Here is a 25,874-nt window from a genome sequence, read left to right as displayed (position 1 = left end):
TAGCAGCAAGGCAAGGAGACAACTTTTGGAATTATATTGGCAGCTCTAAGCATACTGAGAAAATACAGCACCTACAAAAGCTACCCAAGTGTGACAAGCCAAAGCCTAGTTTGGTTTATTACACTTTTTTCAATAGTTAGTTCCATCTTTCCTAATGCTTTCTTGCAGTACTTTTAAAACATATTTTGAAGTTTGTAATTTTGGTAACACTTTGCAGTATTACTATAACGTTATACAAATGGGCAAATATACAAAAAAAATATTATCTCCGTGTGCATGTGTGTGTCATGTCGTCTGTGTAACATTAACAGAAAACTACCTGCTCATATAAGTCATTACAAAACGTATTACATTGTACTTATATATATATATATAATCTTAGCTAATTGTTTGCTAAAATATGCAGTATAGCTGCAGGTTCTTAACTAATATTAAATAAATGAATAGATTTTAACTAGTGATTTTTTTTTTTTTTAACCAAACCTCAGATGAACTAGCACCCTCTACGCACAACATCATTGTCGTGACAACAGTCTGTCCTGTATAATTACTGTGTATGACTTCCTGTGTAGCGTGACAAACTTTCACAGCAGTTGCGTGCGGGGGTTGGTGGCTGTCCTGTTTAGAACATTGTATGGTGTACTTTATCTGGGGCCTTTGCATGCCAAGCGCAGACCACAAAAAATAACGATATTTGAGGAACAGGATAGAGATGACAGAGAGAAGCGCACACACACACACTGACATTCTCACATGCACTCTCCAACTATCCTGTTTCTACTCACAAACACAAATAATTATGCAACTAATGTAATTATGCAATTTCTAATCAAAACACAGTAAATTGATGAGTGCACAGACACTCAGTCACACATTCACATATAAAATTATATGAATTTGATTTTAAACGTATAAAAAAATATAATAACATATCCAAGACTTTATAATGTAACAGAGCCAACATAAATGAGCAGGGGGTCAGGTGTAAGATGCAATGTTTATTGTGTAGTCTATAAATCAGGGAAAGTGGGGCATAGGGGTGAAAAGGGGGGGTTAAAAGAGTTGCTTGAGTGTCTGAACGTCCAACGTTCCAGAGGTACCCTGGTGGAATCAGGTGGATTCAGAGTCTGCGGATGCGGTTTCAGAGATCAGGGAGGTCTCTGTATGTTCTAAAGGGGAGCAAAGTGAGTGAAGTACAAAATATATATATATATATTACAAATGTTAGGGTAGTACTGTAATTAGATTTGGCATCAAAAATTAACTCAATATTAGGAAGGTGTGCATCGGTTTTGTGTACTCAGTGTGTATTGACTAATGGCTTTACATGATGCCGTGACGACTTGTAGAAGGCATGTAAACGTTACACGGAGTGCACAAATCATTAAGAACACCTCCCTAATATTGAGTTGCACCCCCACTCCCCCCTCCTTGCCCTCAGAACAGCCTCAGTTTGTCAGGGTATGAACTCTAACAAGGTATCAAAAGTGTATCACAGGGATGCTGGTCCATGTTGACTCCAATGCTTCCCACAGTTGTGTGAAGTTGGCTGGATGTCCTTTGGGTGGTGGACTGTTCTTGATACACACGGGAAACTATTACCATACCTTATTCAAGGGCACTTAAATATTTTGTCGTACACCATTTCACCCTCTGAAATGGCACACACGCACAATCCATGTTTCAAAAGGGATAAAAATCCTTCTGTAAACTGTCTCCTCCTCCTTCATCTACACTGATTGAAGTGGACACCAGGTGACATCAATAAGGAATAATAGCTTTCACCTGGATTCACCACATGTTATGACAGGTTATTATAACACATGTTATGACAGGTTGTTATGACGGGTTGTTATGACACATGTTATGACAGGTTGTTATGACACATGTTATGACAGGTTGTTATGACACATGTTATGACAGGTTGTTATGACGGGCTGTTATGACAGGTTGTTATGACGGGCTGTTATGACAGGTTGTTATGACACATGTTATGACAGGTTGTTATAACACATGTTATGACAGGTTGTTATGACAGGTTGTTATGACAGGTTGTTATGACAGGTTGTTATGACACATGTTATGACAGGTTGTTATGACAGGTTGTTATGACAGGTTGTTATGACAGGTTGTTATGACACATGTTATGACAGGCTGATATGACACATGTTATAACACATGTTATGACAGGTTGTTATGACAGGTTGTTATGACGGGTTGTTATGACAGGTTGTTATGACAGGTTGTTATAACACATGTTATGACAGGTTGTTATGACGGGTTGTTATGACAGGTTGTTATGACAGGTTGTTATGACACATGTTATGACAGGTTGTTATGACGGGTTGTTATGACAGGTTGTTATGACAGGTTGTTATAACACATGTTATGACAGGTTGTTATAACACATGTTATGACAGGTTGTTATGACGGGCTGTTATGACAGGTTGTTATGACAGGTTGTTATGACACATGTTATGACAGGTTGTTATGACAGGTTGTTATGACAGGTTGTTATGACAGGTTGTTATGACAGGTTGTTATGACACATGTTATGACAGGCTGATATGACACATGTTATGACACATGTTATGACAGGTTGTTATGACAGGTTGTTATGACAGGTTGTTATAACACATGTTATGGCAGGTTGTTATGACAGGCTGTTATGACACATGTTATGACAGGTTGTTATGACAGGTTGTTATGACAGGTTGTTATAACACATGTTATGACAGGTTGTTATAACACATGTTATGACACATGTTATGACAGGTTGTTATGACAGGTTGATACCGTACCAAAATGACTGACCTGTTATGATCTCTTTAACTTGTATTCCCCCTCCTCCACCTCCAGCTAGAAAGACAGATATGAAAGGAAAACCAGATGAGGGGATGGAGAAAGAGCACAGAAGAGATAGCGAGGGAGATACCTTGATAAGCCATATTCAAACATTTTTACTCATGAGATGTTGTGACCCAAAAAAAAAAAAAAAAAGAAGCTGTCAGCAACTTCCCCGTTGCTAAACGTGTTACAGACTTCAGCGGAGAAAATAATATGACCAGAATGGTAGTTTTCCATTCTCCTACCCTGAGGCTCCATCTATGTGTGTGAACTTGCCTTTGTATCTAGCCTGGGTAGGGGAGGTAAAGGGGAGCCCTGGGGAGTGCTGGAGCGGGGAGCGTCCCAGCCTGCAGGATGGAAATGTGGAGGTGAATGAGGGCTCTGTCTACCCCTACACTCTCCCTCCACACTCCCCAGTCTCCTGCCCCTAGTCTCCTCTCCCCCATTTAGCACTTTTATCCCCTACAGTCATGTGTGCTCCTACGTCCACAACCCACTCCCTAGGGCTCTGTCCACACTACTCCCTACACTCTCCCTCCACACTCCCCAGTGCTCTTGCCCCCTACAATCTCCCTCCACACTCCCCAGTGCTCCTACCCCCTACACTAACCCTACACTCTCCCTCCACACTCCCCAGTACTCCTGCCCCCTACACTACACCTGCCCTCCACACGCCCCAGTACTCCTGCCCCCTACACTACCTCAACACTCTCCCTCCACACTCCCCAGTACTCCTGCCCCCTACACTACCTCAACACTCTCCCTCCACACGCCCCCAGTACTCCTGCCCCCTACACTACCTCAACACTCTCCCTCCACACGCCCCAGTACTCCTGCCCCCTACACTACCTCAACACTCTCCCTCCACACGCCCCACTACCTCAACACTCTCCTCCACACTCCCCAGCACTCCTGCCCCCTACACTACCTCAACACTCTCCCTCCACACTCCCCAGCACTCCTGCCCCCTACACTACCTCAACACTCTCCCTCCACACTCCCCAGCACTCCTGCCCCCTACACTACCTCAACACTCTCCCTCCACACGCCCCAGCACTCCTGCCCCCTACACTACCTCAACACTCTCCCTCCACACTCCCCAGTACTCCTGCCCCCTACACTACACCTGCCCTCCACACTCCCCAGCACTCCTGCCCCCTACACTACCTCAACACTCTCCCTCCACACTCCCCAGTACTCCTGCCCCCTACACTACCTCAACACTCTCCCTCCACACGCCCCAGCACTCCTTCCCCCTACACTACCTCAACACTCTCCCTCCACACTCCCCAGCACTCCTTCCCCCTACACTACCTCAACACTCTCCCTCCACACTCCCCAGCACTCCTGCCCCCTACACTACCTCAACACTCTCCCTCCACACTCCCCAGCACTCCTGCCCCCTACACTACCTCAACACTCTCCCTCCACACTCCCCAGCACTCCTGCCCCTCTCCCTCCACACTCCCCACACTCAACACTCTCCCTCCACACTCCCCAGCACTCCTGCCCCCTACACTACACCTGCCCTCCACACTCCCCAGCACTCCTGCCCCCTACACTACACCTGCCCTCCACACTCACCAGCACTCCTGCCCCCTACACTACACCTGCCCTCCACACTCCCCAGCACTCCTGCCCCCTACACTACACCTGCCCTCCACACTCCCCAGCACTCCTGCCCCCTCCATGCCAGCTCCAGTGGTCCTACTGATAAATAATCGGTCAGGTGGTCTGACTGGGATATCTCCAGAATGGATTAGTTAAGATTTCTCGATAAATCGATTAGTCAAATGTAAAATAGATATAGGATTTTAGAAAGGGCCCATCCTGAGTTATTTAAAAATATATATATTTTCAATTTGTATTTTTCTTTTTTTTAAACCAATTTTTACTGTTGTGTGACATCCATGTGGGTACTTTTTAGGGGGCGGGGGTTAAAAAGTCACCACTCACTGAAAGCCTATGGGTGCTCGCACCGCCATTTTGAGTTGTATTTTCCCACATGGTATTTTTGGCCACTCTATTCACCTCCACTATACTCCCTTGTTTCAAATGTTTCTCACCCGAGAAACTGTAGGAAGATGTTGTAAATCCGGATGTGTCAGGTAATCTGGAGGAAAAAGAGTGAAAATATGACAGTTAAATCCCTCCTCATAGTCTTTTTAGATTACATTATATATTATGCCTTCATTTACCTTCATTGCCACTTAAATTCAAACTGAACGCAGAGACATAAAAACGGTATCAACGTCTTTTATAACTTTTATAACTTTTATAACTTTTATAACTTGTATAACTTTTATAACTTTTATAACTTTTATAACTTTTATAACTTTTATAACTTGTATAACTTGTATAACTTTTATAACTTTTATAACTTTTATAACTTTTATAACTTTTATAGCTGCTTTAATTGCCTTACGTTTGCTGGACGTCGAGAAGAGCAGCTGCTGCCTTGGCAGCCTTATTCTAATTATTTATATTTATAACAAATACAAATCTGACTCTGGGGAAGTAGAATAACACATTCTTTGCCAGAATCTCGCAGTATCCTTTTAATACTGTATGTATTTATTGTACTGACTTGAGGTGGTCTCCTTCCAGCAGGGTCCTGTAGGTGGAGATCTCCACGTCTAGAGCCAGCTTGACGTCCAGAAGCTCCTGGTAGGCCATGATCTGCTTGTGGAGGTCAGTTTTGGCCACCTCGATGGCCGACGTCAAGCTGGAGATCTGACCCTGGTACCCGGCCACGCCCATGCTTGACTGGGCATGGGCTTCTGCCAAGCTCTGCTCCAGGGACATGTTCTGGAGAGAAGGGGTGGAGAGAGAGCAGAGGAATGGGGGAGTGTGAGGGCTGGGATTCCGGACAGAGTAAGGTAGGAGGGTAAAGGAGTGAAGGAGATTATGTGAGAAAAGTATAAGTCAGACAGGGAAGAGGAGAAGAGAGGGTGTGGGAATGGGAGATGAATGGGAAGAGGAGAAGAGAGGGTGTGGGAATGGGAGGGGAATGGGAAGAGGAGAAAGAGAGAGAGTGGGAGACGAAAGAAAGACAGGGAATACATGGAAAGTAGAGAGTTGAGTGAGATTGGGAATAATTAGAAAGATGATGAATTCTACACCAGTATTTAGCTATAGTAACTATTGTATTTGCATGTTGTAATGTCTTGGATGAGCAAAGATCTTTAGACAGTGAAAATCATCTCTTGTTTAAGAAAGGAACAGCAATTTTTTTTTCAACAGAAAAACAACTGCAAATTAATTTGTGCAAGTTCCCTCTGAGGAAGTCTGTCTGGCGCATTCAGAGCTGGTGTCATCTGTGGGACTTTCCTGTCACTCAGAGAACCTGATACAGATTCAACCACTTCCTGTGTCTTCTGCATACTACTTCCTGATGTGATTTATCATGAAGTCTGAAGGTGATCTGCTGGGAAGCAGTGTTCTGAAACAGCAGTTAAACAGTCGGTGTAGCTAGTGAACCGTGTGAAAATGTTGTTTTTTTGCTTTGTTGCCTGAGGTACATTTTGCACAAGGTCTTACTCAGTTGTTTAAATGCAGGTGGTTTCTCTTCTGAAATTGGCCTTGTGATAGCACTCTGGTGGGGATTCTCCACGTGGTCATAGTGAGTCATTTTATTTGCATTTATTGAACTAGGGAATTCAGTTGAGAACAAATTCTTATTTACAATGACAGCCTACCCCAGCCAAACCCAAACGACACTGGGCCAATTGTGCGCTGCCCTATGCTCTCCCAAATCACAGCCGGTTGTGATACAGCCTGGAATCGAACCAGTAGTGAGGCCTCTAGCAGTGAGATGCAGTGCCTTAGACCACTGCACCACTCAGGAGATAAGACCAAGACTTTGAGATCAAAATGTTAGGTGTCCCCTACCACCCCCAAAACCTTACTGTAAAGAGGATACACTAGAGGGACCCAAAATACACGTGGATCCATGTCGACATGAAAATAGTGAGAGAAAGACAAGATAGACAGGTCTCTATATAAATCATGCATTGATGTCAAAGAGAGATTTTTTTTTTGCATGAAAAATCCTAATATGGATGACGTACGCAGATCTCAAGTGGCGATCTTGGCCCAATAGTGCTTTTTATTTTTAGTGTGAGGTGAAGTAGTAAGATGGAGGGTCCCACTCACTGCAGTGACCAGGCCTTGGAGCTCTAGACCGAAAGTCTGCAGCTCCTTCCGGGCCCCTGAGATTTCCATCTTGGCCTCTGAGACAGCCTCTGAACTCTTGGCGGTAGCGGTCTGTATCTCTTCCATCTGCAGGAGGAGAGAGACGCTCCCTGTTAAAACACTATTTACGTTCTTTGGGATTAGCTCATTTAAACAAGCGCCATTTTGTCACTTGGTACCAGGTAGTTGCCACTCAGTAGTGTTAAACCATACAGATTATGAGAAAGTATCAAAAAGTATGCTTTGTTATGACAGACAGACAGACAGACAGACAGACAGACAGACAGACAGACAGACAGACAGACAGACAGACAGACAGACAGACAGACAGACAGACAGACAGACAGACAGACAGACAGACAGTCAGGCCAGGGTAGACAGACAGAGACAGACAGACAGACAGACAGACAGACAGACAGAGACATACAGGCCAGGCTAGACAGACAGACAGACAGGCCAGGCCAGGGTAGACAGATAGAGACAGTCAGGCCAGGGTAGACAGACAGGCCAGGCTAGACAGACAGACAGGCCAGGCCAGGCTAGACAGACAGAGACAGACAGAGACATACAGGCCAGGGTTGGCAGACAGACAGGCCAGGGTAGACAAACAGGCTAGACAGACAGACCAGGCCAGGGTTGGCAGACAGACAGGCCAAGGTAAACATACAGGCTAGACAGACAGGCCAGGCCAGGGTTGGCAGACAGACAGGCCAGGGTAGACATACAGGCTAGACAGACAGGCCAGGCCAGGGTTGGCAGACAGACAGGCCAGGATAGACATACAGGCTAGACAGACAGGCCAGGCCAGGGTTGGCAGACAGACAGGCCAGGGTAGACATACAGGCTAGACAGACAGGCCAGGCCAGGTTTGGCAGTTAGATAGGTGCAGTAAATTGTTGAAGAACCTTCAGTTTGTAGTAGGCGTCCGCCTCATCTCTGTGTTGCTGCACAGACTTCTCGTACTCCACCCTGATCTTGTTGAGAGCAGTGGAGATGTCAAAGGACTTGCCCGTGTCAACCTCGATCATGGACACAGACGTGTCCATAGACGTGGTGCCCAGTTTGGACTGCAGAGTGGACAATTCCTGTGCGGATAGAAGTTTGACAGTGATGTACAGAGTCAGCTAGACAGATTCAGCTAGACAGAGTCTGCTAGACAGATTCATGTAGACAGAGTCAGCTAGACAGATTCATGTGGACAGAGTCAGCTAGACAGATTCAGCTAGAGAGAGTCTGCTAGACAGATTCATGTAGACAGAGTCAGCTAGACAGAGAGTCAGGTAGACAGAGAGTCAGGTAGACAGAGAGTCAGGTGTGATGAACACATACACTTCGACAACCAGATATCAAAATAATGACATCGTTCATTTACTATACTCATACTTAATTTACTATTACTAATTTACTATACTCATAAACATAAACACGTAATTCTCTGTACCTCTTCCTGCGTCTTGCTGACAAAGTCCAGTTCGTCCTTCAAGCTGGAGTACTTGGCGTCCAAATCAATGCGTAGTTCAGACGCCAACTCTATGTCCTGGAAAGAGAGAGCGATAGTGGTACATCTACACGCTGAACAAATTCGGAGGGAGAGTAGAGAATTTTGACATGGGGGGGAGGAGGAGTACGTCCGTAAATATGTACACTATTATCCCAGTAAAAAATATTTTTTTAATGCCTCTTTGTTTCTCTCTTTACCTTCTTCATAGCTGAAATGTCAGAGTCCAGCTGAAACTTCACACCTTGCTCAAAGTCAAACCTGCAACAACATGCAGCAAAGGGAAAAACATTTTTTTAATGCACCATTCAGCTGTACAAGGAAGTTACATCTAACCATCAAGCTTGTCTATAGAGGGGCCAGATGAATATGGGAGGAGGATTTTTTTTGTGCTATGCAAAATAAAAGCTATCCGGTCAAGAGGCATATTTTCTAAGTTAGAATATTTATAGTTGTATTGTGCTAGTACTCTAATCAATATATTAAATCATTCTCTGAAAGTGAAATAAAATATGTGAAACAGACACTCACTTGGCCTTGAGTTCGTGGGCAGTGCCACGAACGTTGTCCAGCTCGATCTCCAGTTTGATGGTGTCCAGGGTGAGCGTCTCCAGGGCAACACGGTACTCGCCGAGCTGAGCCTCGTACTCCGCTGTGGTGGTGCTGGAGGACTCTGGAGACCCCATGTCCGCACCCCCCGACAACTGGGACAGTCTGGCCTCCAGGATGGCGTTCTCCTGCTGGAGGACTCTCACTTTGCCCATGTACGATGAGAAACGTTCGTTGAGGCCGGACAACATGTTCTTCTCTGCCTGCCGGGACCTCATAGGAGCCAATGCTGGGCCCAGAGAGGTACCCAATGCCATGGCCGACCCGCCACCGATCCCCCCTGCTGCCATGGTGCGTCCCATAGCGAAGGCAGGACTGGCCATCAGGGCTCCACCGCCACCACCACCATAACCTCCACCTCCACCATAACCTCCACCATAACCTCCACCTCCACCTCCACCATATCCTCCACCATAACCTCCACCATAACCTCCACCACCACCACCTCCACCTCCTCCTAAGCCACCACCGAAACCCAGCCCACCCCCTGCTCCCCCACCCAACCCCAGCCCAGACCCCATAGCCAGTCCACCTCCCAAGCCCAGCCCCATGCCCAAGCCTCCTCCGCCACCACCCCCAAAGCCACTGCCACCTCCCCCAAAGCTACTGCCACCTCCCCCAAAGCTACTGCCACCACCCCCAAAGCCATCTCCAACTCCCCCGAAGCCAAAGCCCAACCTGGCGCCACCGCCTCCTATTCCCCCAGACAGGCCATGGCCACCACCGGCCGACATCCTGGAGGACCAAGTCACGGACATGATGTGCAGCTGAGGATCACAGCATATGCAGCAGATGTAAGAGAATGGGAGATAGAGCTGTCTATGAGAGTCAATTCCCCAACGAAAGCAGATCTGGATTTATATACTGTGGAGCCAGGGAGTGTGTGTGTGGGGGGGGGGGTTGTGGGAGTGGAGGAACAGGATGAGGCTTGTGACTGTGCCACACCACCACTCAGGCACAGACAGAGCCCTCGGGGTGCTGGAGCACCTGCCCTTTTGATTGGTGGTAAAAAATATATATATAGACAGTTGAAGTCGGAGGTTTACATACATCTTAGCCAAATACATTTAAACTCAGTTTTTCACAATTCCTGACAATTAATCCTAGTAAAAATTCCCTGTTATAGGTCAGTTAGGATCACCACTTTATTTTCAGAATGTGAAATGTCAGAATAATTGTAGAGACAATTATTTATTTCAGCTTTTATTTCCTTCATCACATTCCCAGTGGGTCAGAAGCTTAAATGCACTCAATTAGTGTTTGGTAGAATTGCCTTTAAATTGTTTAACTTGGGTCAAAAGTTTTGGGTAGCCTTCCACAAGCTTCCAACAACAAGTTGGGTGAATTTTGGCCCATTCCTCCTGACAGAGCTGGTGTAAATGAGTCAGTTTTGTAGTCCTCCTTTCTCGCACACGTTTTTTCAGTCCTGCCCACAAATTGTCAATAGGATTGAGGTCAGGGCTTTGTGATGGCCACTCCAATACCTTGACTTTGTTGTCCTTAAGCCATTTTCCCACAACGTTGGAATTATGCTTGGGGTCATTGTCCATTTGGAAGACCCATTTGCGACCAAGCTTTAACTTCCTGACTGATGTCTTGAGATGTTGCTTCAATATATCCACATAATTTTCCATCCTCATTATTCTATCTATTTTGTGATGTGCACCAGTCCCTCCTGCAGCAAAGCACCCCCACAACATGATGCTGCCACCCCTGTGCTTCACGGTTGGGATGGTGTTCTTCGGCTTGCAAACCTCCCCCTTTTTCCTCCAAACATAACAATGGTCATTATGACCAAACAGTTCTATTTTTGTTTCATCAGACCGGAGGACATTTCTCCAAAAAGTACAATCTTTGTCACCATGTGCAGTTGCAAACCGTAGTCAGGCTTTTTTATGGCGGTTTTGGAGCAGTGGCTTCTTCCTTTCTGAGTGGCCTTTCAGGTTATGTCGATAGGACTCTTTTTACTGTGGATATAGATACATTTGTACCTGTTTCCTCCAGCATCTTCACAAGGTCCTTTGCTGTTGATCTGGGATTGATATGCACTTTTCACACCAAAGTGCGTTCATCTCTAGGAGACAGAACGCATCTCCTTCCTGAGCGGTATGACGGCTGCATGGTCCCCTGGTGTTTATACATGGGTACTATTGTTTGTACAGATGAACGTGGTACCTTCAGGCATTTGGAAATTGCTCCCAAGGATGAAACAGACTTGTGGAGATCTACAATATTTTTCTGAGGTCTTGGCTGATTTATTTTGATTTTTCCCATTCTGTCAAACAAAGAGGCACTGAGTTTGAAGGTAGGCCTTGAAATACATCCACAGGTACACCTCCAATTGACTCAAATGATGTCAATTAGCCTATCAGAATCTTCTAAAGCCATGACATTTTCTGGAATTTCCAAACTGTTTAAAGGCACAGTCAACTTTGTGTATGTAAACTTCTGACCCACTGGAATTGTGATACAGTGAATTATAAGTGAAATAATCTGTCTGTAAACAATTGTTGGAAAAATGACATGTGTCATGCCCAAAGTAGATGTCCTAACCGACTTGCCAAAACTATAGTTTGTTCACAAGAAATTTGTGGAGTGGTTGAAAAATAAGTTTTATTGACTCCAAACTAAGTGTATATAAACTTCCGACTTCAACTGTATATATACGTATATTTTAAAAAGTGCTTGTATTGTATTTTTTGGTCTCTTTTCGGCTCGTAACTTTAGATGCAACGAATTCATCTTGAAAGAAGTCCCCTCTCATTGGCTTAAACTTTTAGTTAATGAGGGATACAAAGTATATTGAAAACATGTGCTTCCACACAAGTGTGGTTCCTTAGTTAATTAAGCAATTAACATCCCATCATGCTTAGGGTCATGTCAAAAAAAAGCCCAGTTGCCCATTATTTTGGCTACCATGGATAGAAGAAGAAATCTCAGGGACTTTGAAAGAGAGGTCTCAAAGGAGTATAGGGTTTTAATGGATGTGTGCGTGTGTGTGTGTGTGTGTGTGTGTGTGTGTGTGTGTGTGTGTGTGTGTGTGTGTGTGTGTGTGTGTGTGTGTGTGTGTGTGTGTGTGTGTGTGTGTGTGTGTGTGTGTGTGTGTGTGTGTGTGTGTGTGTGTGTGTGTGTGTGTGTGTGTGTGTGTGTGTGTGTAAATCATCAGATCTCAACCCAACCCAACTCAACCCAATTGAACACATTCTGGAGCGACGCCTGAGACAGCATTTTCCACCAACATCACCAAAACACTAAATTATGGAATTTCTCTGGGAACAATGATGTCGCATCCCTCCGATAGAGTTCCAGACACTTGTAGAATCTATACCAAGGAGCATTGAAGCTGTTCTGACGGCTCGTGGTGGCCCAACAACCCTATTATTAAGACACTACGTTGGGGTTTCCTTTATTTTGTGGCAACCTGCATGTCAATTATGTTATGTTTTTAATGCTCGAGTTTGAATTCAGCCTTTAATAATTGTAAACAAAAAAAAGAAATTAAACATGTACAGCCTCACTTGGACACGATATCAGTTACAGTACTATAACTTTGTTATAAAATGTATAATGCCTTTTCCCCCTGGCTGTCTCCCAACTATGCAATATGTCCCAACGGGTTCTCATTCCTTATGCTTATAAAACCTGGAATTCAAGTGGTGATGCAAAGGATACTGTCTGGTCTTGAAAAGCCTCTGCGGGCGTTTTTAGGACGCCGTCTTCCCATGTAAGAGGGTGTATGTAGCGTGCCTACCTCTCTATGTGGCAGGTGGGGCATACCTGCATGGTGTGTGAAAACATGTATGCAGGATTTCAGCTTAAATCGACCATAAGCTTTTTGTGCAGCCGGCGCTTCGCTAGCTAATCAATCATACTGTAAAGATTGCCCCGGGGGTCAAATACTATTTCTCTCATATTGGAAGGTTGAATGCCACATCACTAGTTAGCATACATGTGCTCTTTAATACAGACTCTAGATTGCATACGTCCTGCCATTACTGGGAAATGTTTTCATTTGTTCTCATTATTATATGTAAATTGCTGAAGTTTATGTTAATGTGTGACCTTTATTTAACTAGGAAATTCAGTTAAGAACCAATTCTTATCTACAATGACGGACTACCGTCTTGGTGTAGGCAAGCCCTTGTTGGGCCGGTGTGGGCTTGGTGTAGGCAAGCCCTTGTTGGGCCGGTGTGGGCTTGGTGTAGGTTAGCCCTTGTTGGGCCGGTGTGGGCTTGGTGTAGGTTAGCCCTTGTTGGGCCGGTGTGGGCTTGGTGTAGGTTAGCCCTTGTTGGGCCGGTGTGGGCTTGGTGTAGGTTAGCCCTTGTTGGGCCGGTGTGGGCTTGGTGTAGGCAAGCCCTTGTTGGGCCGGTGTGGGCTTGGTGTAGGTTAGCCCTTGTTGGGCCGGTGTGGGCTTGGTGTAGGCAAGCCCTTGTTGGGCCGGTGTGGGCTTGGTGTAGGTTAGCCCTTGTTGGGCCGGTGTGGGCTTGGTGTAGGTTAGCCCTTGTTGGGCCGGTGTGGGCTTGGTGTAGGTTAGCCCTTGTTGGGCCTGTGTGGGTTTGGTGTAGGTTAGCCCTTGTTGGACCGGTGTGGGCTTGGTGTAGGTTAGCCCTTGTTGGGCCGGTGTGGGCTTGGTGTAGGTTAGCCCTTGTTGGGCCGGTGTGGGCTTGATGTAGGTTAGCCCTTGTTGGGCCGTTGTGGGCTTGATGTAGGTTAGCCCTTGTTGGGCCAGTGTGGAATGGAATGGAATGTTTGTATACTACAAAATAAAATAAAACAATTTAATCCATTTTTAGAATAACGTAACGTAATAAAATGTGGAAAAAGTCAAGGGGTCTGAATACTTTCCGAAGGTGCTGTATATCCATTGTTCAGCTGGAATGGAACTTTCAGATCCTGTATAGTTGACTGTGATATGCGGTTGTCTCACCTAGCTATCTTAAGATGAATGCACTAACTAAGTCTCTGGATAAGAGCATCTGCTAAATGACTAACATGTCAAAAATAAATACAGATCTAATATTACTGTATTGATTAAAAAAATAAAAATAAAAGTTTTTTAAATATTGGTGTCACAGATGTGTTATTTGTAAAGTTATTTTTTAAACATTTGTGTAAAACCTAGCAGTACTACTTATTTATCTGAGAGTGAAGCAGATACTGTATATAGCGTTTTAATAAAAAACAAGATTATTTGTCCCACCGAAATGAAACCATCAAGTGGTAAATTTCAAACCACTACATGTTTGTCATTGATCATCTCCATGCCATGATTAGATAGTGAAAAGACACCCCAATCCTTTTCATAAGTTCTTTAAACAATAAAAGCCTATTTACAAATGTTTTTGAAAAAGGTTTTGGAAAGAAATTAAACTATATAATTTTGGTTCAGTAATTATCAGGTTTGAGCAGTTTCATTAAAGCTGGAATCCTTTGGGGTGAAACGGCCACATCTGTTTACGATGTTACAACAACAAAGAAGCTACTTCAAATAACCAACACCCCCCCCCCCTCTGTAATTATTGTGTATCATTGCACATTTGATACTACAGCATTATAAGTATGTACTGCAATTTTTGTAGGACGACCAGTGGTGCTTTTTTTCTGGCAGATTCCATTTTAAGTCATAGTTAAATGTCGAGTCACAAATGTTAAGAGTTATGAAAATGTACCATATAGTTGTGAAAATGTACCGTATAGTTGTGAAAATGTACCATATAGTTGTGAAAATTGCATCAAAAGGTATAAAAAAAAGAATAATTGGTCAAAAAAAAGAAAAACAAGAACGCATTTTATGGGCTCTATTTTAGCTAAACTAAATACAATAGTAAATCTTAGCTCTGGAGGTAATCTTAGCTCTGGAGGTAGCGCTATAGGTTCTGGGGTAATCTTAGCTCTGGAGGTAATCTTAGCTCTGGAGGTAGCGCTATAGGTTCTGGGGTAATCTTAGCTCTGGAGGTAATCTTAGCTCTGGAGGTAATCTTAGCTCTGGAGGTAATCTTAGCTCTGGAGGTAGCGCTATAGGTTCGGGGGTAATCAAGCTCACAGAACGGGACCGCCGAGTGCTGAAGCGTGGTTGCAATACTCACTACCAAGTTTCAAACTGCCTCAAGAACTGTTCATCTGGAGCATCATGAAATGGGTTTCCATGGCCGAGCAGCCACACACAAGCCAAAGATCACTATGCGCACTGCCAAGCGTCGGCTGGAGTGGTGTAAAGCTCGCAGACATTGGACTCTGGAGTAGTGGAAACGCGTTCTCTGGAGGGATGAATCACGCATGACAATGCATCCGTGCACAAAGTGAGATCCATACAGAAATGGATTGTCGTGATCAGTGTGGAAGAACTTGACTGGCCTGCACAGAGCCCTGACCTCAACCCCATCGAACACCTTTGGGATGAATTGGAACGCCGATTACAAGCCAGGCCTAAACGTCCAACATCAGTACCCAACCTCACTAATGCTCTTGTGACTGAATGGAATCAAGTTCCCCTGCAGCAATGTTGCAGGGGAAAACCTTTCCCAGAAGAGTGGAGGTCGTTATAGCAACAAAGGGGGAGGACCAAGTCCATAACCATGATTTTGGAAATAGATGTTGACGAGCAGGTGTCCACATACTTTTGGTCATGTAGTGTATGTACTGTAGGTTATATCCCAGAGAGGAGGAGGTCGTGGCGTCTTAGAACACAGACATGGATAGAATGTTCCATAGTGCTTATTACAACAGAACCCTGTAAAAAGATTGCAACTGTCATGTTTTGTCTTATATTGTCTTGTCATTATGCTTTCCCTTCTGTTCGTTTCCCCCTGCTGGTCTTATTAGGTTCGTTCCCTTTTTCTATCCCTCTCTCTCTCCCTCCCTCTCTCTCCTCTCTCTATCGTTCCGTTCCTGCTCCCAGCTGTTCCTCATTCTCCTACTCACTCATTTAGTCTTTCCACACCTGTTCCCTATCTTGTCCTCTGATTAGAGTCCCTATTTCTCCCCTTGTTTTCCGTTTCTGTCCTGTCGGGCCCTTGTATATTGTTCGCCGTGCTGTGTCTTTGTCTCGCCCTGTCGTGTCTTGTTTCCCTCAGATGCTGCGTGTGAGCAGGTGTCTGAGTCTGCTACGGTCGGTGCCTTCCCGAGGCAACCTACAGTTTATGGTCGAGTCTCCAGTCTGTCCTCGTCACTACGAGTGGAATTAGTTTTTTATGTTTTGTTTTCTGCTCCGATTTGTCTAGGAGTATTGCCTATTTCCTTTACTGGAATAAAGACTCTGTTTTCGCCAAGTCGCTTTTGGGTCCTCATTCACCGGCATAACAGAAGGATCCGACCAAGGAATGGACCCAGCGACTACAGATGCTCGTAACACTGCCGTCGAGATCCAAGGAGCCATGCTCGGCAGACACGAGCAGGAATTGTCTGCTGCTCGTCATGCCGTGGAGAACCTGGCCGCTCAGGTTTCCGACCTCTCTGGACAGTTCCAGAGTCTTCGTCTCGTGCCACCTGTTACTTCCTGGTCTGCCGAGCCTCCGGAACCTAGGGTTAATAACCCACCTTGTTACTCCGGGCAGCCCACGGAGTGCCGCTCCTTTCTCACCCAGTGTGATATTGTGTTCTCTCTCCAACCCAACACATACTCTAGAAAGAGAGCTCGGGTTGCTTACGTCATATCACTCCTTACTGGCCGGGCTCGAAAGTGGGGCACAGCTATCTGGGAGGCAAGGGCTGATTGTTCTAACAATTACCAGAACTTTAAAGAGGAGATGATTCGGGTTTTTGATCGTTCAGTTTTTGGTAGGGAGGCTTCTAGGGCCCTGGCTTCCCTATGTCAAGGTGATCGATCCATAACGGATTACTCTATAGAGTTTCGCACTCTTGCTGCCTCTAGTGACTGGAACGAGCCGGCGCTGCTCGCTCGTTTTCTGGAGGGACTCCACGCAGAGGTTAAAGATGAGATTCTCTCCCGGGAGGTTCCTTCCAGTGTGGACTCTTTGATTGCTCTCGCCATCCGCATAGAACGACGGGTAGATCTTCGTCACCAAGCTCGTGGAAGAGAGCTCGCGTTAACGGTGTTTCCCCGCTCCGCATCGCAACCATCTCCCTCCTCTGGCTCAGAGACTGTGCCCATGCAGCTGGGAGGTATTCGCATCTCGACTAAGGAGAGGGAACGGAGGATCACCAACCGCCTGTGCCTCTATTGCGGACTTGCTGGACATTTTGTCAATTCATGTCCAGTAAAAGCCAGAGCTCATCAGTAAGCGGAGGGCTACTGGTGAGCGCTACTACTCAGGTCTCTCCATCAAGATCCTGTACTACTATGTCGGTCCATCTACGCTGGACCGGTTCGGGTGCTACATGCAGTGCCTTGATAGACTCTGGGGCTGAGGGTTGTTTTATGGACGAAGTATGGGCTCGGAAACATGACATTCCTTTCAGACAGTTAGAGAAGCCTACGCCCATGTTCGCCTTAGATGGTAGTCATCTCCCCAGTATCAGATATGAGACACTACCTTTAACCCTCACAGTATCTGGTAACCACAGTGAGACTATTTCCTTTTTCATTTTTCGTTCACCTTTTACACCTGTTGTTTTGGGTCATCCCTGGCTAGTATGTCATAATCCTTCTATTAATTGGTCTAGTAATTCTATCCTATCCTGGAACGTTTCTTGTCATGTGAAGTGTTTAATGTCTGCTATCCCTCCCGTTTCTTCTGTCCCCACTTCTCAGGAGGAACCTGGCGATTTGACAGGAGTGCCGGAGGAATATCATGATCTGCGCTCGGTCTTCAGTCGGTCCAGAGCCAACTCCCTTCCTCCTCACCGGTCGTATGATTGTAGTATTGATCTCCTTCCGGGGACCACTCCTCCTCGGGGTAGACTATACTCTCTGTCGGCTCCCGAACGTAAGGCTCTCGAGGATTATTTGTCTGTGTCTCTTGACGCCGGCACCATAGTGCCTTCTTCCTCCCCTGCCGGGGCGGGGTTTTTTTTTGTTAAGAAGAAGGACGGTACTCTGCGCCCCTGCGTGGATTATCGAGGGCTGAATGACATAACGGTTAAGAATCGTTATCCGCTTCCCCTTATGTCATCAGCCTTCGAGATTCTGCAGGGAGCCAGGTTCTTTACTAAGTTGGACCTTCGTAACGCTTACCATCTCGTGCGCATCAGAGAGGGGGACGAGTGGAAAACGGCGTTTAACACTCCGTTAGGGCATTTTGAGTACCGGGTTCTGCCGTTTGGTCTCGCCAATGCGCCAGCTGTTTTTCAGGCATTAGTTAATGATGTTCTGAGGACATGCTGAACATCTTTGTTTTTGTCTACCTTGACGATATCCTGATTTTTTCACCGTCACTCGAGATTCATGTTCAGCACGTTCGACGTGTACTCCAGCGCCTTTTAGAGAATTGTCTCTACGTGAAGGCTGAGAAGTGCTCTTTTCATGTCTCCTCCGTCACTTTTCTCGGTTCTGTTATTTCCGCTGAAGGCATTCAGATGGATCCCGCTAAGGTCCAAGCTGTCAGTGAGTGGCCCGTTCCAAGGTCACGTGTCGAGTTGCAGCGCTTTCTAGGTTTCGCTAATTTCTATCGGCGTTTCATTCGTAATTTCGGTCAAGTTGCTGCCCCTCTCACAGCTCTTACTTCTGTCAAGACGTGTTTTAAGTGGTCCGGTTCCGCCCAGGGAGCTTTTGATCTTCTCAAAGAACGTTTTACGTCCGCTCCTATCCTCGTTACTCCTGACGTCACTAAACAATTCATTGTCGAGGTTGACGCTTCAGAGGTAGGCGTGGGAGCCATTCTATCCCAGCGCTTCCAGTCTGACGATAAGGTTCATCCTTGCGCTTATTTTTCTCATCGCCTGTCACCATCGGAACGCAACTATGATGTGGGTAACCGCGAACTGCTCGCCATCCGCTTAGCCCTAGGCGAATGGCGACAGTGGTTGGAGGGGGCGACCGTTCCTTTTGTCGTTTGGACAGACCATAAGAACCTTGAGTACATCCGTTCTGCCAAACGACTTAATGCACGTCAAGCTCGTTGGGCGTTGTTTTTCGCTCGTTTCGAGTTTGTGATTTCTTACCGTCCGGGTAGTAAGAACACCAAGCCTGATGCCTTATCCCGTCTCTTTAGTTCTTCTGTGGCTTCTACTGATCCCGAGGGATTCTTCCTTATGGGCGTGTTGTCGGGTTGACAGTCTGGGGAATTGAAAGACAGGTTAAGCAAGCACTCACGCACACTGCGTCGCCGCGCGCTTGTCCTAGTAACCTTCTTTTCGTTCCTGTTTCTACTCGTCTGGCTGTTCTTCAGTGGGCTCACTCTGCCAAGTTAGCTGGTCATCCCGGCGTTCGAGGTACTCTTGCTTCTATTCGCCAGCACTTTTGGTGGCCTACTCAGGAGCGTGACACGCGCCGTTTCGTGGCTGCTTGTTCGGACTGCGCGCAGACTAAGTCAGGTAACTCTCCTCCTGCCGGTCGTCTCAGACCGCTTCCCATTCCTTCTCGACCATGGTCTCACATCGCCTTAGACTTCATTACCGGTCTGCCTTTGTCTGCGGGGAAGACTGTGATTCTTACGGTTGTCGATAGGTTCTCTAAGGCGGCACATTTCATTCCCCTCGCTAAGCTTCCTTCCGCTAAGGAGACGGCACAAATCATCATCGAGAATGTGTTCAGAATTCATGGCCTCCCGTTAGACGCCGTTTCAGACAGAGGTCCGCAATTCACGTCACAGTTTTGGAGGGAGTTCTGTCGTTTGATTGGTGCGTCCGTCAGTCTCTCTTCCGGGTTTCATCCCCAGTCTAACGGTCAAGCAGAAAGGGCCAATCAGACGATTGGTCGCATACTACGCAGCCTTTCTTTTAGAAACCCTGCGTCTTGGGCAGAACAGCTCCCCTGGGCAGAATACGCTCACAACTCGCTTCCTTCGTCTGCTACCGGGTTATCTCCGTTTCAGAGTAGTCTGGGTTACCAGCCTCCTCTGTTCTCATCCCAGCTTGCCGAGTCCAGCGTTCCCTCCGCTCAAGCGTTTGTCCAACGTTGTGAGCGCACCTGGAGGAGGGTGAGGTCTGCACTTTGCCGTTACAGGGCACAGACTGTGAGAGCCGCCAATAAACGTAGGATTAAGAGTCCTAGGTATTGTTGCGGCCAGAGAGTGTGGCTTTCCACTCGTAACCTTCCCCTTACGACAGCTTCTCGTAAGTTGACTCCGCGGTTCATTGGTCCGTTCCGTGTCTCCCAGGTCGTCAATCCTGTCGCTGTGCGACTGCTTCTTCCGCGACATCTTCGTCGCGTCCATCCTGTCTTCCATGTCTCCTGTGTCAAGCCCTTTCTTCGCACCCCGTTCGTCTTCCCTCCCCCCGTCCTTGTCGAGAGCGCACCTATTTACAAGGTACGTAGGATCATGGACATGCGTTCTCGGGGACGGGGTCACCAATACTTAGTGGATTGGGAGGGTTACGGTCCTGAGGAGAGGAGTTGGGTTCCGTCTCGGGACGTGCTGGACCGTTCGCTGATTGATGATTTCCTCCGTTGCCGCCAGGATTCCTCCTCGAGTGCGCCAGGAGGCGCTCGGTGAGTGGGGGGGTACTGTCATGTTTTGTCTTATATTGTCTTGTCATTATGCTTTCCCTTCTGTTCGTTTCCCCCTGCTGGTCTTATTAGGTTCGTTCCCTTTTTCTATCCCTCTCTCTCTCCCTCCCTCTCTCTCCTCTCTCTATCGTTCCGTTCCTGCTCCCAGCTGTTCCTCATTCTCCTACTCACTCATTTAGTCTTTCCACACCTGTTCCCTATCTTGTCCTCTGATTAGAGTCCCTATTTCTCCCCTTGTTTTCCGTTTCTGTCCTGTCGGATCCTTGTATATTGTTCGCCGTGCTGTGTCTTTGTCTCGCCCTGTCGTGTCTTGTTTCCCTCAGATGCTGCGTGTGAGCAGGTGTCTGAGTCTGCTACGGTCGGTGCCTTCCCGAGGCAACCTACAGTTTATGGTCGAGTCTCCAGTCTGTCCTCGTCACTACGAGTGGAATTAGTTTTTTATGTTTTGTTTTCTGCTCCGATTTGTCTAGGAGTATTGCCTATTTCCTTTACTGGAATAAAGACTCTGTTTTCGCCAAGTCGCTTTTGGGTCCTCATTCACCGGCATAACAGCAACATTGTAACATCTTATCAATATGCGATAGAACCCTGAGCACAAGAGTAGACTATAATGAACAATTTGTTTTCCATTTTATTGTTTGCTCAGAGAGAACAGCCATCATGCTCCTGTAGTAAGAGACAGACATACACACGCACACACACACACACACACACACACTCCATTAAACACACTAACAAACAACTTTATATATTTTTTCACACTGTGTATTTGCTGTTTTGTTCAAATAGCTCATTCTAATATACAGTATCTACTATTGTACAATACATTTTTGGTTAAACTGTTTATACACACACTGCATATTTATATACTGGATTCTTCAGAACAGGCATTGTATGACAAATCAAGCAGAGCATGGACCCATTTTGGGAGAGAGAAAAAAAATGTACAATGTCATCCACAACTCACTTTATGTCAATAGAACAATATCGCTACTGAGCGTCCGTAAGACACATGCATGGCATAGGTAGGTTGTTGAATTTGTTATTATGTCTGTCACGGGGTTCAGTCCATACCATTACCATTGTGATGTTCTCAGTTTAGCCCAGAGAACAGAATCAGGCAGGGATTCTCTTTCTGTATACAGTCAAGACAGTGCTGTCAAGTTCCTAACTATCCTGTGTAGATCAATGACAGACTCAAGACCCCTCTTCAACTCAATTTCACCTGGGTGGTGGAGGAGTTTTAGGGGGATGGACAAAATGAAGGAAAAAGGAAACCGCACACTGCTCTTGATATTATCACTGATTTTTTATAAGTTTTACGTATCGGCCTCACGGCCTTCGTCAGAGCTTTTGTGAGTTTAAAAAAATGTATCACCCTTATGTAGACCTAGCCCCACCCACATCCGTTCCACGCATCGAGAGGGGCTGAGGTGAAGGAAAAACAAACAAGTGTTACCAAATATAACAATTTGCATTTTATAAATATTCAAATAAAGTGTGTAAATAAGATGTATTAAACACGTCTGTAAAACAACAATGAGGACATCGCCCTACCGAGCAAGTTTTCATTAATCATTGGGTACATCGTACGAAAAACATCAGAGTCATCTTAAATAGGGGTATAATTCATGTTCACATTCACAACATAACATACACAGGCATTTCATCATTAAGTGGACAAACGAACTATCGTGGTCTGATGAAAATGGGGTCAATTTAGGATCTGATTGGCTGTTTTTTTGGAGAGAGAATACTCTCTCAGTTTTCTGGGTATCTGATTGGCTAATTTTTCTGGGTATCGATGTGATTGACAGTGACATACCTTTACAGGCTACTCCAATTAATGTAATGTAATGTTAATGTTTGCATTTGTCTGGACAAACTTTAACGACGCTGAATACCTGACTCCTGAAATACAGACAAATACTGTAGGTGGAGTTAGTGAATAGTCACCTTGTCTGTCTGTCATGGATCAATGTATAGCTTCATTTATAGGAACTATGTAGATCAATGGCAGGCTCAATGGCAGCCACACCCATGATTGTCCAGCCTTGTAGTCCTCACATCCTCTACTTTATTTCCCCTGGGTGGTGGAAGGATTTTAGGAGGATAGAAACTGGGGTTAATTTAGGATCTGATTTGCAGTTTTCAGAAAGAGAGAAAATAATTTCTGTTTTCTGGGCTTGTGTGAGTAAAGATTTGATTGACAGTTACTAACATGTGTACACTGCATTTTTCGGGACAAACTTCAATAAGGCTGAATTGTTGTCGTCTGTTGACTCCTGAAACACATAAGACACAGGCATGTTTGGAAGGAATCAAGCAATGTGTACAACGCCATCTTGTCTATTTCAAATCTTCTCTCATTGATTAAGATAGGTGTACACCCCACGCCATGATGACACTCACCTGTCTCGATCAATGAGATAAGATTTGAAAATAGACTAGATGGTAGCTTTCACATTGTTGGATTACTTCAAGGAGCAAAATATTTTATTTAATAACAGAGCATTTTTTAAATTCTAACGAACCCCCCCCCCTGCAAATTAGACATGGATGTTTAGTCGGGAATTGAGGAAGTATCTTCAAGTTAAGTCCAAAATTCTCTATGCTATGCCAAACAGTACGTAATCTGTAAGGGCTAATGAAGCATCACATTAGCCCGTTACAATCTGCTAACTAAGCTAGTTAGTGACCCATAGGCCTACTCTTGCTGCTACTTTAGCGCGCCATGCATTATAACATGTATCCAGAAACAACGAGGTATCCCAGCTGTGTTGACATTTCACCAATCCACGTCATCCACTTTTGATGTCACTACAGATGTAAGATCTTAATTTGATCGCCGTGTTGCAATAGAACTTTCCTGCAACGCATTTAAACACTTGTAGTGTATTTGAGTTTGTAATTTCCACTTTCAGACTTGATTTGCACAAACGAACAATGTATAAACCCCATCATGAATGTCCATTAATTATAATTCACATAATACTTCACATTTCCTGTTGCTGGAGGATTATTTTCCTGCTGTAGCAAACTGGCTCAAATTAAGATCTGTAGCTAGCTATCCAGCTAATGTTAGCTAGTTGACATAAGCCATGAAGCTAGCCCTTGATAAGTCGTTCGGCTAGCATGTGCCTTGCTAGGCTGCTTACTTCAGACATTCAATGTGATATTGGCAGCCATGGATATATACAGTGGGGCAAAAAAGTATTTAGTCAGCCACCAATTGTGCAAGTTCTCCCACTTAAAAAGATGAGAGAGGCCTGTAATTTTCATCATAGGTACACTTCAACTATGACAGACAAAATGAGAAAAACAAATCCAGAAAATCACATTGTAGGATTTTTAATTTATTTATTTGCAAATTATGGTGGAAAATAAGTATAGTATAAGTATAAGTATAAGCAAGTATACAAGGCCTTCCCTTGTCCCCCCTTTAGCAAATCAGATCATGACTCTATACTCCTGCTTCCAGCACAACCAATCAGAGCTCCTAACAGACTGGTACAGCACAACCAATCAGAGCTCCTAACAGACTGGTACAGCATAACCAATCAGAGCTCCTAACAGACTGGTACAGCTCAACCAATCAGAGCTCCTAACAGACTGGTACAGCACAACCAATCAGAGCTCCTAACAGACTGGTACAGCACAACCAATCAGAGCTCCTAACAGACTGGTACAGCATACAGCACACCAATCAGAGCTCCTAACAGACTGGTACAGCACAACCAATCAGAGCTCCTAACAGACTGGTACAGCACAACCAATCAGAGCTCCTAACAGACTGGTACAGCACAACCAATCAGAGCTCCTAACAGACTGGTACAGCACAACCAATCAGAGCTCCTAACAGACTGGTACAGCACAACCAATCAGAGCTCCTAACAGACTGGTACAGCACAACCAATCAGAGCTCCTAACAGACTGGTACAGCATAACCAATCAGAGCTCCTAACAGACTGGTACAGCATAACCAATCAGAGCTCCTAACAGACTGGTACAGCACAACCAATCAGAGCTCCTAACAGACTGGTACAGCACAACCAATCAGAGCTCCTAACAGACTGGTACAGCACAACCAATCAGAGCTCCTAACAGACTGGTACAGCACAACCAATCAGAGCTCCTAACAGACTGGTACAGCACAACCAATCAGAGCTCCTAACAGACTGGTACAGCACAACCAATCAGAGCTCCTAACAGACTGGTACAGCACAACCAATCAGAGCTCCTAACAGACTGGTACAGCACAACCAATCAGAGCTCCTAACAGACTGGTACAGCACAACCAATCAGAGCTCCTAACAGACTGGTACAGCACAACCAATCAGAGCTCCTAACAGACTGGTACAGCACAACCAATCAGAGCTCCTAACAGACTGGTACAGCACAACCAATCAGAGCTCCTAACAGACTGGTACAGACACAACCAATCAGAGCTCCTAACAGACTGGTACAGCACAACCAATCAGAGCTCCTAACAGACTGGTACAGCACAACCAATCAGAGCTCCTAACAGACTGGTACAGCACAACCAATCAGAGCTCCTAACAGACTGGTACAGCACAACCAATCAGAGCTCCTAACAGACTGGTACAGCACAACCAATCAGAGCTCCTAACAGACTGGTACAGCACAACCAATCAGAGCTCCTAACAGACTGGTACAGCACAACCAATCAGAGCTCCTAACAGACTGGTACAGCACAACCAATCAGAGCTCCTAACAGACTGGTACAGCACAACCAATCAGAGCTCCTAACAGACTGGTACAGCACAACCAATCAGAGCTCCTAACAGACTGGTACAGCACAACCAATCAGAGCTCCTAACAGACTGGTACAGCACAACCAATCAGAGCTCCTAACAGACTGGTACAGCACAACCAATCAGAGCTCCTAACAGACTGGTACAGCACAACCAATCAGAGCTCCTAACAGACTGGTACAGCACAACCAATCAGAGCTCCTAACAGACTGGTACAATCAGAGCTCCTAACAGACTGGTACAGCACAACCAATCAGAGCTCCTAACAGACTGGTACAGCACAACCAATCAGAGCTCCTAACAGACTGGTACAGCACAACCAATCAGAGCTCCTAACAGACTGGTACAGCACAACCAATCAGAGCTCCTAACAGACTGGTACAGC

At 45.6% G+C, this 25,874-nt stretch overlaps 1 protein-coding gene across 2 annotated transcripts; it reads right to left on the bottom strand.

Annotated features, from left to right (window-relative positions):
* Window positions 1-1,036: 1,036 nt before the first annotated feature.
* Window positions 1,037-9,690, bottom strand: zgc:136930 (uncharacterized protein LOC563946 homolog). Of its 2 annotated transcripts, none has more exons than XM_046358197.1 (9): window positions 9,071-9,690; window positions 8,740-8,800; window positions 8,483-8,578; window positions 7,947-8,126; window positions 7,003-7,128; window positions 5,435-5,655; window positions 4,914-4,960; window positions 2,815-2,859; window positions 1,037-1,169 (listed from the first exon to the last, which is right to left on the bottom strand). In XM_046358197.1, the coding sequence occupies exons 1-9, from the start codon at window positions 9,667-9,669 to the stop codon at window positions 1,111-1,113; spliced, it is 1,434 nt and encodes a 477-aa protein (XP_046214153.1). In that variant the 5' UTR covers window positions 9,670-9,690; the 3' UTR covers window positions 1,037-1,110. The 2 variants fall into 2 exon arrangements, with proteins under 2 accessions (XP_046214153.1, XP_046214152.1); XM_046358196.1 differs by having other exon boundaries at window positions 4,879-4,960; window positions 9,071-9,532.
* Window positions 9,691-25,874: the final 16,184 nt, after the last annotated feature.

The sequence above is a fragment of the Oncorhynchus gorbuscha genome, linkage group LG08 (assembly GCF_021184085.1).
Source record: "Oncorhynchus gorbuscha isolate QuinsamMale2020 ecotype Even-year linkage group LG08, OgorEven_v1.0, whole genome shotgun sequence".
Lineage (NCBI taxonomy): Eukaryota > Metazoa > Chordata > Actinopteri > Salmoniformes > Salmonidae > Oncorhynchus > Oncorhynchus gorbuscha.
Note: the sequence above shows the minus strand (reverse complement) of the source record. Positions and strands in the feature narration are given on the sequence as shown.